The sequence below is a fragment of the Balaenoptera acutorostrata genome, chromosome 20 (genome assembly GCF_949987535.1).
Source record: "Balaenoptera acutorostrata chromosome 20, mBalAcu1.1, whole genome shotgun sequence".
NCBI lineage: Eukaryota > Metazoa > Chordata > Mammalia > Artiodactyla > Balaenopteridae > Balaenoptera > Balaenoptera acutorostrata.
In genome coordinates this window covers 37,934,695-37,947,436 of record NC_080083.1, presented here as the reverse complement: position 1 = coordinate 37,947,436, position 12,742 = coordinate 37,934,695, and the positions used below count along the sequence as shown (strand labels likewise).

Here is a 12,742-nt window from a genome sequence, read left to right as displayed (position 1 = left end):
AATTAAAACATAAGGTAGGGCTTCCCTGGTGGCGCAGTGGTTGAGAATCCGCCTGCCAATGCAGGGGACACGGGTTCGAGCCCTGGTCTGGGAAGATCCCACATGCCGCGGAGCAGCTGGGCCCGTGAGCCACAATTACTGAGCCTGCGCGTCTGGAGCCTGTGCTCCGCAACGAGAGAGGCCACGATAGTGAGAGGCCCGCGCACCGCGATGAAGAGTGGCCCCCGCTCGCCGCAACTAGAGAAAGCCCTCGCACAGAAACGAGGACCCAACGCAGCCATAAATAAAATAAATAAATAAATAAATAAAGTAGCTATAAAATTAAAAAAAAAAAAAAAAAAAAAAAAGAACATAAGGTAATCAGGCTGGATGGAAAAAAGAAGCCCAATTATACACGGTTTGCAAGAGACACATCTAAAACAGTGATATAGAAACACTGAGAGTAAAAGGAAAGATAAATATACCAAGTGTAACGAAGATAAAGTTGATATCTCTATATTAAAATCAAATGAAGTAGACTTTTAAGACAAAAAGCCAAAACCACAGATAAATACCTCAAGTTATAAAATATTCAGTTCACAGGAAGAGATAACAATTCTTTATTCTAATAACATAGCCTCAAAATACATAAAGCAAAATCCTGAAAGAATTAAAAGGAGAAATAGACACATCCACAATCATGGTGTGAGATTTTAACATACTACCTGGCTCAACAACATAGGTTCCTTTCAAGAGTAAACTTGCAATCAGAGTAAATATATAACATTCAGAATTGTTCAAGCTGGCTTAGGGAGCAGTTTGTGTCTCTCACCTAGGGGGTACTACTCATTCCTCCATCTACGCAATAGATGTGAAATAAACACTAATCGCACAGTGATTTTAAAGATGAAACCAAGCATCAGTTACTTCAATTCGGCCATTAGTGTGACCACTTTGAGTTTTTCATTAGTGTTTAAAATTTAAAACAGTGCAAACTGCCAAGTATATTTTGTTTGGTAAGTGTGAATTTACCACTTATGGATTAATTCATACATAAGATATTTTACCCAGTTTGCATATCTTTAAAAATTGTAGGGCTTCCCTGGTGGCGCAGTGGTTAAGAATCTGCCTGCCAATGCAGGGAACACGGGTTCGAGCCCTGGTCTGGGAAGATCCCACACGCCGCGGAGCAACTAAGCCCGTGAGCCACAACTACTGAGCCTGCGCGTCTGGAGCCTGTGCTCCGCAACGGGAGAGGCCGAGACAGTGAGAGGCCCGCGCACCGCGATGAGGAGTGGCCCCCGCTTGCCGCAACTGAAGTAAAGCCCTCGCACAGAAACGAAGACCCAACACAGCCAAAAATAAATAAATAAATTTTTTAAAAATTGTAGTTTTTAAAAACTGTCTTCAAATGAAAAGAAAGCAAGACAACAGTAATTGTCATTGGTATTACATATTATTACTGAAAATAATTCTGTCCTATAGAGAAGGGGAGTATTAAAAAATGATCAGCTGATGATGTCAAATATGCTAGAGTCATAACTTCTCCAAGAGGTCACGTCAGTTGTATTCCCAGTACCTAGTATAATGCCTCACACGTGGTAGGATTATCAAACTTTTGTGGAATGAAATATTATGAATAAAATGTCCCACACAAATAAATATTGCCTTTATCCTCAAACGGAGTTGGATTCCAACCTGCTCCTTCCATTGTGGTCCTTGGGCAAACTTCATTTCATTCTCCATTTCCACAACTATAGCATGGACATAATCCTTCAAAGAGTGCTTCGGTGAGCACTAGTGGCACAATCTAGAACAGGACCTATACGTAACGTATACGTGACGTATACGTAATAAGTGCTCCACACTGAATGAAATGAAATGAATTTACCAACTAACAGCCCTCTTGTCTGTATTTCCCATCAGTCTGAAAACTGTTTTTGGAGACACCCTGCTCAACATAACGCTGCTTCATTTTCCCTGACTCATATGCCACATGCTGCATTTGCCGATGAAGGTCCTGCGGTATTACCAAAGAATAAAAATCATGAAAACCTAGATTATTCCTGCCAGATGAATAATATGAATAATATTATATGAATAATATATGAATGATATTCATAGTATGAATGATTGAATAATAATATGAATAACATTATAATGGAATAATAATTCCATTTTTCCTAAGTCACTGGCATTTTAGTTTTAAATAAAACTTACTAATATGCAAAAAAAAAAAACCTAACATTTACTGAGTTTACTGCATGCTACTGTAGTGGTCATTTCCTGGGTTGGTAGGGTGTGTTGGAGTCAACTAGCCTATCTCAGAGGGACAAAAATCAGAAATACCTATTTCAAAGCCAGATACTTTTTAATAAAAAAGAAAACTAAAAAGGCAAAGAAAAGTTTAGAATAAATAGTTTCTTCGGAGGAAGAAACGTGAGTTCCCCAAGGTCACACAGGCCAGCCGCCTTAAGATCATAGAGATGTAAATTAAACAGCAACAACCTCAGTTAAAAGCCAGACCTTTTGTTCACGATTCCAGCTGTCCATATGTGAAAGGAAAGTCAAGTTTGCCGAGGACTTGCCAGCTTTAAATTCATTGGCACCAGTTTCGAATCTGGCACCAGGACTCCTCATCACTCATTAAGGAATGTGGGGTGAGGGAGTGAGGAAGGTGCTGGAATGAAAGCCTTAGCCAGGGACTTTCGGCGACACAAGGGCTGCCTCCTTCCCCTCGCTCCGCCGCAGCCTCTGTACAACGTGTGCTTCATTTTAACGCTCATAAAACATCATCTGACCAACACGTTTTTGCATTGTCGGGAGACACCTTCCTTGTTAGTGTTAAATGATCGTCCTAGTTTTGAAAAATAAAAAGAAAACTTTGGGGATAAAAAGGCACAAAATGTATTTCTGATCCTTCTTCCTGGTTTATAAAAACTAAATGAGCCCTCCAAGTCTACTTTTCCCCCGGTGATTATTATGCTATTCCTTAGAGGCTTTAGCGCCCGGAGCCCCCAAAACAGACGCTCACTCTGCCTCGAGGCTGTCGCCTGAACCTGAAAACCTACTTTTCGAAATCCCTGACTCCAAAACCCCGGGCTGTTTTCTGAAGCTGCGTAAGAAGGAGCAGCCTCGGTTTCCCGACTGCCCAGAGCCCGCGGTCCCCTCGCCGGGGACCCACATCGCCAGGGACCCACATGTCCAGCCCTGGTCAGGGAGTCCGGGTTCCAGGCCGCCCCCCACGCTCGGCACCACCGCGCTACGCACTCCAAGCACGAGAGGCAACCTCCACGTCGAGTTTTCCACCTCGAAAACCAGTGTTCCCTGGAGCGCAGCGCTAGATAACGAGCAGGGGCTCTCAATACCGTCCCCAGGTACTGTCTCCTCGCTGCCCCACCTACGTAGGGGACCGGTTGGACTTAATTTAGAGACCGGCTGTCCCCTCCCTCGGCCCTGGCTTCCGCGGCCCCCGCACCTGGCCGCTCCCCGACGGCGCGTCCGGCTGGCCAAGTCTGACCTCCCACTTTTCTCTGCTTCGGGGACACTCACCCGCACGAAGTCATCCCGAAACCCGCAGCCTAGCACGTTCCGAGGTGGTGGAGCCGGGCAGCCACCCCGCCGATTGTCCAGCCCTTGGAACCAACCCGGGGTAGAGGAAGCCGCTAGAGCTTGGGTCGGACCCGTCCACGTCACCACCAACCCCCGCCCACCTCCTGGGTCTTGCCTTCCGCCCAGCTTGGCGCCAGTCCGTCCCAGCATCTCTGTGGTCTTTTGCGGACGACCGTACCTTGCAGGATCTTAGTTCCCGGACCAGGGATCGAACCCAGTGCCCCCTGCAGCGGAAGCCCTGAGTCCTAACCACTGGACCGCCAGGGAATTGCCGAAAAGGTGACAGTAATGACCACAGCCCCTGCTTGTGATAGATACTAGGCAAGGGCTTGGGGGCTAAACGCTTTATTTACGTTGTACCATTTATTCGTCGCAACAGCCCCAAGAGACGAGTGCTGTTATTAGCCCCACTTTTAGGACGGGGAAGCTGAGGAGAAGTGGGGTGATCAGCTAGTAGGTGGAAGAGCTGGGATTCGAAGTGAGTCTGGGTGACTCGGAAGCCCCGGGCGAGTGGAGCAGTTTCTGTCCCTTGTACGCGGAACCCCCACGCCGGCCAGACGCCACCTTCTTGGTGGTCTGAGGTGAAAGAAGGGGCCTTTCTGCGGAGAACCGCGTGGACCCGGTGTTTTACCCCGCGGCACCCGCGCTTCCCTTCTCCCGGCCGCATCACCCGCCCTGGGTTCTCGGAGCCCGTCCTCGCAGCGCTCTTCGAACGCGTAGCGCACCCTACCCAAGGGCTGCAGTCCCGCTCCCGCGCTTCTCTCCCAACTTCCCAGCCTCGGTCGGGGACCACTTCTCCCGCTCGGTGAGTAAACGGAGTTCCCGCTCCACCTTAAGGAGCAACAAAATCCCCGCGCCCACCTCTAGCCTCCCTACCATCACGGCCTCTCGCTTTCCTTCCCATTGAAACTGGGAAGGACAGGTATCCACCTGTCCGCGAGCCTCACTGCCTCCCGCGCAGCTCACACTTGAGTTCCGTCTTTGCCCCGCCTCCACCTCGCTCCCCACCCCACACCCCACCGGAACGGTTCCGGCAAAAGACGCGGGGAGGAAAACTGTAGTGGGTTGAATCCCTATAACAGCCCCTTACAGCCACTTAATGCCTCTGTGTCTGGAAGAGTCTGGTGAATTCCACATGAAATTAGCATTTGCCGGACCCTTTTCATAAGCCAGGTGCGGTGCTGGGCGGCTTCCTGTGGTTCATCTCAAGTGCCATTGTACTGTATTTTACTATGACCCAGCTTAAGTCACAAACATAACCTTGTTTTAAACTAGACAAAACAATGGCATTGGGCTTCCCAGGTGGCACCGTGGTTAAGAATCTGCCTGCCAACGCAAGGGACACGGGTTCGAGCCCTTGTCCGGGAAGATCCCACATGCCACGGAGCAACTGAGCCCCTGCGCCACAGCTACTGAGCCTGCGCTCTAGAGTCTGCGAGCCATAACTACTGAGCCCATGCACCACAACTACCGAAGCCCTTACGCCACAACTACTGAAGCCCACATGCCTAGAGCCCATTTTCCGCAACAAGAGAAACCACCACAATGAGAAGCCCGAGCACCCCAACGAAGAGTAGCCCCAGATCGCCACAACTAGAGAAAGCCCCAGTGCAGCAACAAAGACCCAACACAGCCAAAAATAAATAAATAAAATAAATAAATTTATTTTAAAAAATAAAACAAAGGCATTTAAAATGCTTGCAAAATGACTGGTGTTTCTATGTGTATATAGTACGCACTTACTTATACCCTGCCGTGTCCCAAAAAGGAATTTAAGACAGAGACATAAAATAGAATGCCGTGCAAATAAAAGAGAAAAATGACAGTCAATCAATCAAACCAAATAAGTCTGGAAAGAGATCTGCTACCAGAGGGATCTACAACCTTGCTGCAGGTGAGTCCCAAATTCGGCTCAGAGTTTCTCAGCAGCCAGCAGAAAAGAGAAACCCTGCTGGAGAGAGTTCTGAAGTAGCTATTATAGGTAACTATTTTCTAGGAATAGCTGTGAAAAGGATACTATGCTTTCCTGGGCAAGACTAATCAGCAAAGCATTGTACGTTGTACTATTTGCCACGTACATGTAATAAAAACAACCCATCGTTTACCAAGGGCTTTCACATACATCGTCCTCCTTAATTCAACGCATAATAAAGCTGTGAACCGCTTCACAGATGTGAAGACCCAGCCTGTGAGAGATTTCATGACTTGTTCAAATTTTGTGGCCAGCCTCGAGCTAGGACTTGCACCCAGGAGTTGTGTCTCTAAGGCCAGTGCAGACTCCACTCTACCGCCCCCCCCCCCAGCTCTATCTATATGGGGAGCTCTTCTTGTGACTTGGAAGTGGGACTGGATTAATTCAGCCAGATCAACTCTTGCCTCACGGAAGTATTGTTGAACCGAGAAGGACCCTGTGGGGTCCTCCTGGGCACAAAAGCCTTTTGGGTGTCCCCTATTTCTTTTCTTTTTTTTACTTTCTAGTTTTGAAATTTTTTATTTTTTTAAATTTCATTGAAGTATAGTTGATCAGGTCCCTCATTTCTTATTTGCAGGATAAAGGCTTCAGCCTTCTAGACCTTCCCTGAGTACCAATGGGCAGATTCAAATAAGGAAATAGGTAATGCAGAAACAAAGGAGGAACTATCAAGAAACTATAGTGCAGAGGTGGGGCAAGATCCTGGTTCCTCCTCGGGGAATATACATAACAATACCTTTGAGTTCTTCTACAGGAAGTAAGGCCCCCACCCAAGCGGAGGTGGTAACTTCAGGCTGAGCACAAGATTCTGTTGCGGACCAGGGTTCTTGGTCTTCCCCATCAATAGAAATTGATTAAGAGGCCAAACAAGAAATTCAGGCAAGGCTTTATTGGGGCCCCTGATGCAGCAGGGAGGGGGAGCGAAAACAAGTAACAGGTTCCCTTGCTGGCTCCAGAGGAGAGACGAGGGGGAATGAGCTGGTTCCTTACGGGGGGGGGGGGGGGGGGGGGGTTGTGAGGGTAGGAGGTGTGTCCAGGGGTCAAGCCAAAGGGCGGCTTAGGAGGTTTATCCACCTTTTGGCTGTGTTGAATGCAGGGGACATGTGCATTACCCTGCTTTTGCTCCTGACACCCTGGTATTTGCTCCCGCTCTTCAGAAATGGCAGCTGGGGTTTTTTTTCGTCTTTTTGTATCTTGTCCATAATTTGCCCCAACTGTGCATGGACTCAGTTGGTTTTAGTCTCTTATAGTTTCTTTGTATTTTGTTGCTTGAGGAGACTTTTGTCCAGGTGCAAGCACTGCAGCAAAGTGTCCCAGGTCCCAAATCCCAGCCTGTCTCAATTCCTGGAACACCAACCATTACCTCACTACCAGCCAATTGGAAGAAAGTCACACACACTACAGCCCTCACCCCAAATTTTGCCTATAAAATCTTCTCCCAAAAACCACTGGGGAGTTAGGGGTTTTTGAGCATGAGCCACCCGTTCTCCTTGCTTGGCTCTGAAATGAACCTTTCTCTGCTCCAAACTCCGAAGCCTCAGCTTGACCTCATTGTGCACTGGACACAGAACTTTTCTTCAGCAACATTGTGACCTGTGATTTTGGTTCCAGGGTGCATTCTTTGTAATTGGCAGGAAGGGAAAGTTAGCTAAGTGAGGATGTTTGCTATTTTCAGCTTGATTAGCCAGGGGTTTAAACACCAGTTCCAGGGGCTTCCCTGGTGGCGCAGTGGTTGAGAATCTGCCTGCCAATGCAGGGGACACGGGTTCGAGCCCTGGTCTGGGAAGATCCCACATGCCGCGGAGCAACTAGGCCCATGAGCCACAACTACTGAGCCTGCGTGTCTGGAGCCCATGTTCCGCAACAAGAGAGGCCGCGATAGTGAGAGGCCCGCGCACCGCGATGAAGAGTGGCCCCCGCTTGCCGCAACTAGAGAAAGCCCTCGCACAGAAATGAAGACCCAACACAGCCAAAAATAAAAAATAAATAAAAATTTAAAAAAAAACACCAGTTCCCCATGGCAAAGCCTGGCTGTGGTCCCTGGGTGTCTAGACCCAGAGCCAAGCAGTGTTCGCTGCTGCCCTGAGAGATAAGGAAGAAAGGGCCCCTCCAGTCTATCTGGAGTCCTAACATGTGGCCAGGTCTGTGCACATCTTACACCAGGTGCTGTCTGGGCCAGCCTGAGGGTAGCCTCTCCCAGGATGACTTCAGCCTTTTTCATGGTGGCTGGTTACTGTATATTTTACCACCATAACAAGACCTCCACTTCTCCCTATGTGTGGGCCCATTTCTGGCTGTCACTTGATAAATTGGCAAGTTCTTAAGTCATTTGAACCTCGTCTGTGCTTGGTTATTCCAGCCACTTCCAGTGTCCATTACACCCACCTCCATTACTGGTGTCACTAGGTCAAAGGCCAAACTCTTTTTTTTTTTTTTTTAATTGAAGTATAGTTGATTTACAGTGCTGTGTTTATTACTGCCGTACAGCAAATTGCACAAAGTAGGCACTGTTCATTGACTGGGTGGATGATTACCTTGAGTGGTGGAATTGTTTTCTCATCCACATAGTCACTAGCCCTTCCTCCTCCCCAAATCTAGTCCTTGCTGATGCTCAATAAATGTACGCTGAAATTATTTTTATGTAAATTTATTTATTTATTTATTTTTGGTTGTGTTGGGTCTTCGTTGCTGTTCTCGAGCTTTCGCTAGTTGTGGCGAGCGGGGGCTACTCTTCGCTGCAGTGCGTGGGCTTCAGGCTCTAGGCACACGGGCTTCAGTAGTTGTGGCTCTCGGGCTTAGTTGCTCCGTGGCATGCGGTATCTTCCCGGCCCATTGCTCGAACCCGTGTCCCCTGCATTGGCAGATGGATTCTTAATCACTGAGCCACCAGGGAAGTCCTATGTTGAAATTAAAAAAAAAAAAAAAGAAGAAGAAGAAGAAGAAGATGCAGGTCAGCTGTTCAAAGGACTGAAGGAGCAGGGACAAAATACCCTGGTGTTGGTTTGCAAAGTAGCCCACGTACACGGAGGGCAAGGAAAGACTGAAGAAAGAAGCAGACCACTCCAGATTGGTAGCTGGCAATTTTACTAAGCAAAGGAACTTACAAGGCTTGTCTTGAGCAGCAGCAAGACAAGTAGATCTCAGCATCCATCTGCCAGAATCTTAAGTTTATATAGAGGCCTTAACAGGGTTCAATCACGTATACCGTGGTTGATGGTCCCAACAACACCTTACTCTCTCAAGGCTGTGTCCTTGGAATGGCTCCCGCTGTGGGAACAATGTACAGAGTGTACCTTCCAAGGACAGGGGAGGGGGCAAGGAGCTGCCTACATCCACCTCGAGGCTCAACCAGCAGCCATGTCCTCTTGATTACCTCCTCCAACACCTGGCTTGCCATAATCTCAAAAGGCAAGTGGTGTCTTTTGCTCCAGAATAAGAATTAAGCTCTAGATGTACAGGGTTGGGCCCTCAAGGAGGGAAGGTTCTAAATAAATTATGCTATGATCTTGGTGAGGCTCAAAGGTTGTTCAAGGTCTCACATGCTATTCCTTCTCCCCGAAAGACTCCTCCAACCCTCCATGCTTCTTTTGTCTGGCTTCTATTTTCAGTCTCTGGTTACATGTCACTTCCTCAAAGTGGCCTTTTCCAGAGCAGGTGTAACAAGGAAGGGCTCCTTGTTCAATCTGTTTCTTTGACTTTAACCTTTGCTTTTCGTTGCTTTTGTTATTATAATCATACCTGCCTCAGGGAACCCTGCCCACCTGTGAATGGCTGCAAGAAAAAAGAAACTAACACATCCCCTCCCTGAGCCTGGCCATTCCAGCAGATGTTTTGCAAGACTGATGGCCCTTTTACTTTTACTTCCTTACTGCCTCTCCCTCTCTGATTCTATAAGAGAAACTGGCATCCAGACCCAGATAAGATGGTTTTTCAGAGACTCTAGTCTGCCATCTTCTTGGTCTGCCGGCTTTCCGAATAAAGTCGTATTCCTTGCCTCAACACCTCCGATTCATCGGCCAGTTGTGCGGTGAGCAGAGCAAGCTTGGACTCGGTAACACAGGGACCAGGTCAAATTCTTCTTTTGGTGTCCTTGTAGAACCCAGTACTTTCTGGTCACCGTCCCAGGCAGAGTTTGTAAGTTATATTAATGTGTTCATGTGCGTGTGTGTGTGTGTGTTTGCTGCCTGTTTCCAACATTCCCTGAAATAAAGAACATTACCACTTCTGTTTTGCTCTCCAGTTTATCCCTAGCATAGGAGCTGGCTCATAGTTAATGTTCAAAACTATCTCATGGAGAAATGAATGAACGCGTTTTGTTTTACCATTTGATGCTCAGAACAATCTCGGGCCTTCAGTGTTGTGTTTGTCTCATTTTCACCTGAGGAAAGTGAGCTCAGAGACTTGTGAGGGGAGGCAGAGGGACTGGAGCCGGGTCTGCTGGATCTAAAGCCCTATACCTCCCCTGCTGCCTGTGTAGAAGGGAGGGTCCAGGTTAGTGATTATGGGAGAAACAGAAAGAGACAGAAGAGACAGGAAGACAGGAAGAGACAGAAAGAAAGTCAGGAAGGATCAGGGCCAAGTCTGGAACAGTGAAGCGAGGACTGAAGTGGAGGAAACTGCCTTGCTGTCTTTAGCCTTAACTTGACAGTCAAGAAGTGCGTCACTGGGAATTCCCTGGTGGTCCACGGGTTAGGACGCTGCGCTCTCACTGCTGAGGGCTCAGGTTCAACCCCTGGTTGGGCAACTAAAATCCCACAAGCTGCATGGTGCGGCCAAAAAAAAAAAAAAAAGAAGTGCCTCACTGATGAGGACCGAGGCGAAAAGTATGCAGACTTGAAAGGCTATGGATTTCTTCTCAATTGTCTTCTGAATTGTCTGGATGCCTTCAAGAGGCAGAGTGTACTGGTTCAAAGGTGAACTCCAGAGCCTGGCTCTGCTCCTGCCCCCTACCTGCTGTGTGGCCTTGGACAAGTTATTTAACATCTCTGTGCTTCAGTACCCTCAGTTGTAAAAATGTAGATGATAATAGCACTTACCTCATGAGATTATTTTAAGAATTAAGTGAGTTAATACATGTAAAGTGCTTCAGACAGTGCCTGCAAGTGATACTCTCACAGTAAGTGTTGGCAATTATTATTTGAAGGGCAGCTTTTTTTTTTTTGAATTTTTGAATTTTATTTTATTTTTTTATACAGCAGGTCCTTATTAGTCATCAATTTTATACATATCAGTGTATACATGTCAATCCCAATCGCCCAATTCATCACACCACCACCACCACCACCCCCGCCGCTTTCCCCCCTTGGTGTCCAAACGTTTGTTCTCTACATCTGTGTCTCAATTTCTGCCTGAAGGGCAGCTTTTGTGCTTTGAAGTCTCTGTAACTACTAGGGTTTAAGTTAATATTTTTTAAATTTTATTTTTTATTGAAGTATAGTTGATTTACAATGTTGTGTTAATTACTGCTGTACAGCAAAGTGACTCAGTTATACATATATATATATATTCTTTTTTTTTTAATTTTTATTTATTTATTTATTTATGGCTGTGTTGGGTCTTCGTTTCTGTGCGAGGGCTTTCTCTAGTTGTGGCGAGCGGGGGCCACTCTTCATCGCGGTGCGCAGGCCTCTTACTATCGTGGCCTCTCTTGTTGTGGAGCACAGGCTCCAGACGCGCAGGCTCAGTAATTGTGGCTCACGGGCCCAGCTGCTCCGTGGCATGTGGGATCCTCCAAGACCAGGGCTCGAACCCGTGTCCCCCGCATTGGCAGGCAGACTCTCAACCACTGCGCCACCAGGGAAGCCCTACATTCTTTTTCATATTCTTTTCCATTATGGTTTATCACAGGATATGGAATATAGTTCCCTGTGCTATACAGTAGGACCTTGCTGTTTATCCATTCTATATATACCAGTCTTCATCTGCTAATCCCAAACTCCCAATCCTTCCCTCTCCCACCCCCTCCCCCTTGGCAACCACCATTCTATTCTCTATGTCCCTGATTCTCTTTCTGTTTCATAGATAGGTTCATTTGTGTCATATTTTAGATTACACATATAAATGATATCATATAGTATTTGTCTTTCTCTTTCTGACTCACAAATTAATATTGAATTTAGTGAAATCACAACTACAAGCTCCATATTCAATGAACAAATCTTATTATTAGTGGTGGAATGAATTATGGGTTCCAATACTTCACTCCCCTGTAGTGAAGTACATCACTACTACATCACATGCTTGCCATGGCCTCAGGGTGGGCCAAGCCCAGCAACCTTGGGTTCAGTCATAACATTTGCTTTAACCAAGTGGATATTAACAGAGGCTGAAACATGTTTGCGTGGATCAGCTTTTTCTCCCGAGTTCCAGTGATCTGCCCTTAGAAGAACACGCCCCAGGTAGCTGTTGTCCCTTCAGCTTTGACTCTAGAAGAAGACCCAGGAAGGGGATTCAAACTGAACCCTTGGCCAGGAGCCAAGCCCAAGTGACGAGCAGTCTATAGCAGAGTCACCTAGCTGAGCACAGCCTGGGTCTGCTGAAACGTAGTTGATCTTTGGACCCCACAAACTTGAGAATGAATACTTGTAAGCATTTCTGGGATGGTTTTTATACAGCACTATTGTGACAAAAGTCAACTAAGACATATTTCTATCAACAAATCCAGTACATTTTAATCCTAAGTTTTAAGGGAAACTTTGATTAATATTTAAAGTTCCTTTAATGTCAAGTTCACAGTTGGCTCACTCCAAAGGATTTGACTGAAGGGAGTTAGAATAAGAATTATTTACAGAGATGTGGGTAGGGTTAAGGAAACCAAAATGAGATAGTGAAACCTTTGGGTTATTAGCAGCAGCAAGAAGCTGTTACCACCTTAGGCTGAGGGGCAAGAGGTGGAAAGAGGGATATTCGAATGACCTCCCACTCCAAAGGACACCTACTGGCATTGTCCACCTGTAATCTGACACCCCTGGGAAAACTGTCTATTTGCATCGGTCCTTTAGTTAATTCAGAGGTCCCATGGAGACCCAAATGGCCAGGTGAATGAGTGGGTACAGCTTGTTTGCAGTTTTTTATGAGCACTTTACAAAGGTGCCTCATTCAACCGCATGGCACTGCATAAGCCTCAGGTTACCTGTAATACCACAGGGTTTTAGTTGGGTACCTGGTGGCAGACCCAGG

General features: G+C 46.7%; 1 protein-coding gene across 1 annotated transcript in view; it reads right to left on the bottom strand.

Annotated features, from left to right (window-relative positions):
- Window positions 1–3,610, bottom strand: part of B4GALNT2 (beta-1,4-N-acetyl-galactosaminyltransferase 2) — a 59,139-nt gene extending 55,529 nt beyond the window's left edge. Inside the window, 1 exon segment of the mRNA XM_057536188.1 lies at window positions 3,532–3,610. Within this exon segment, the coding sequence (XP_057392171.1) occupies window positions 3,532–3,545 (14 nt within the window). The 5' untranslated portion in view covers window positions 3,546–3,610.
- Window positions 3,611–12,742: the final 9,132 nt, after the last annotated feature.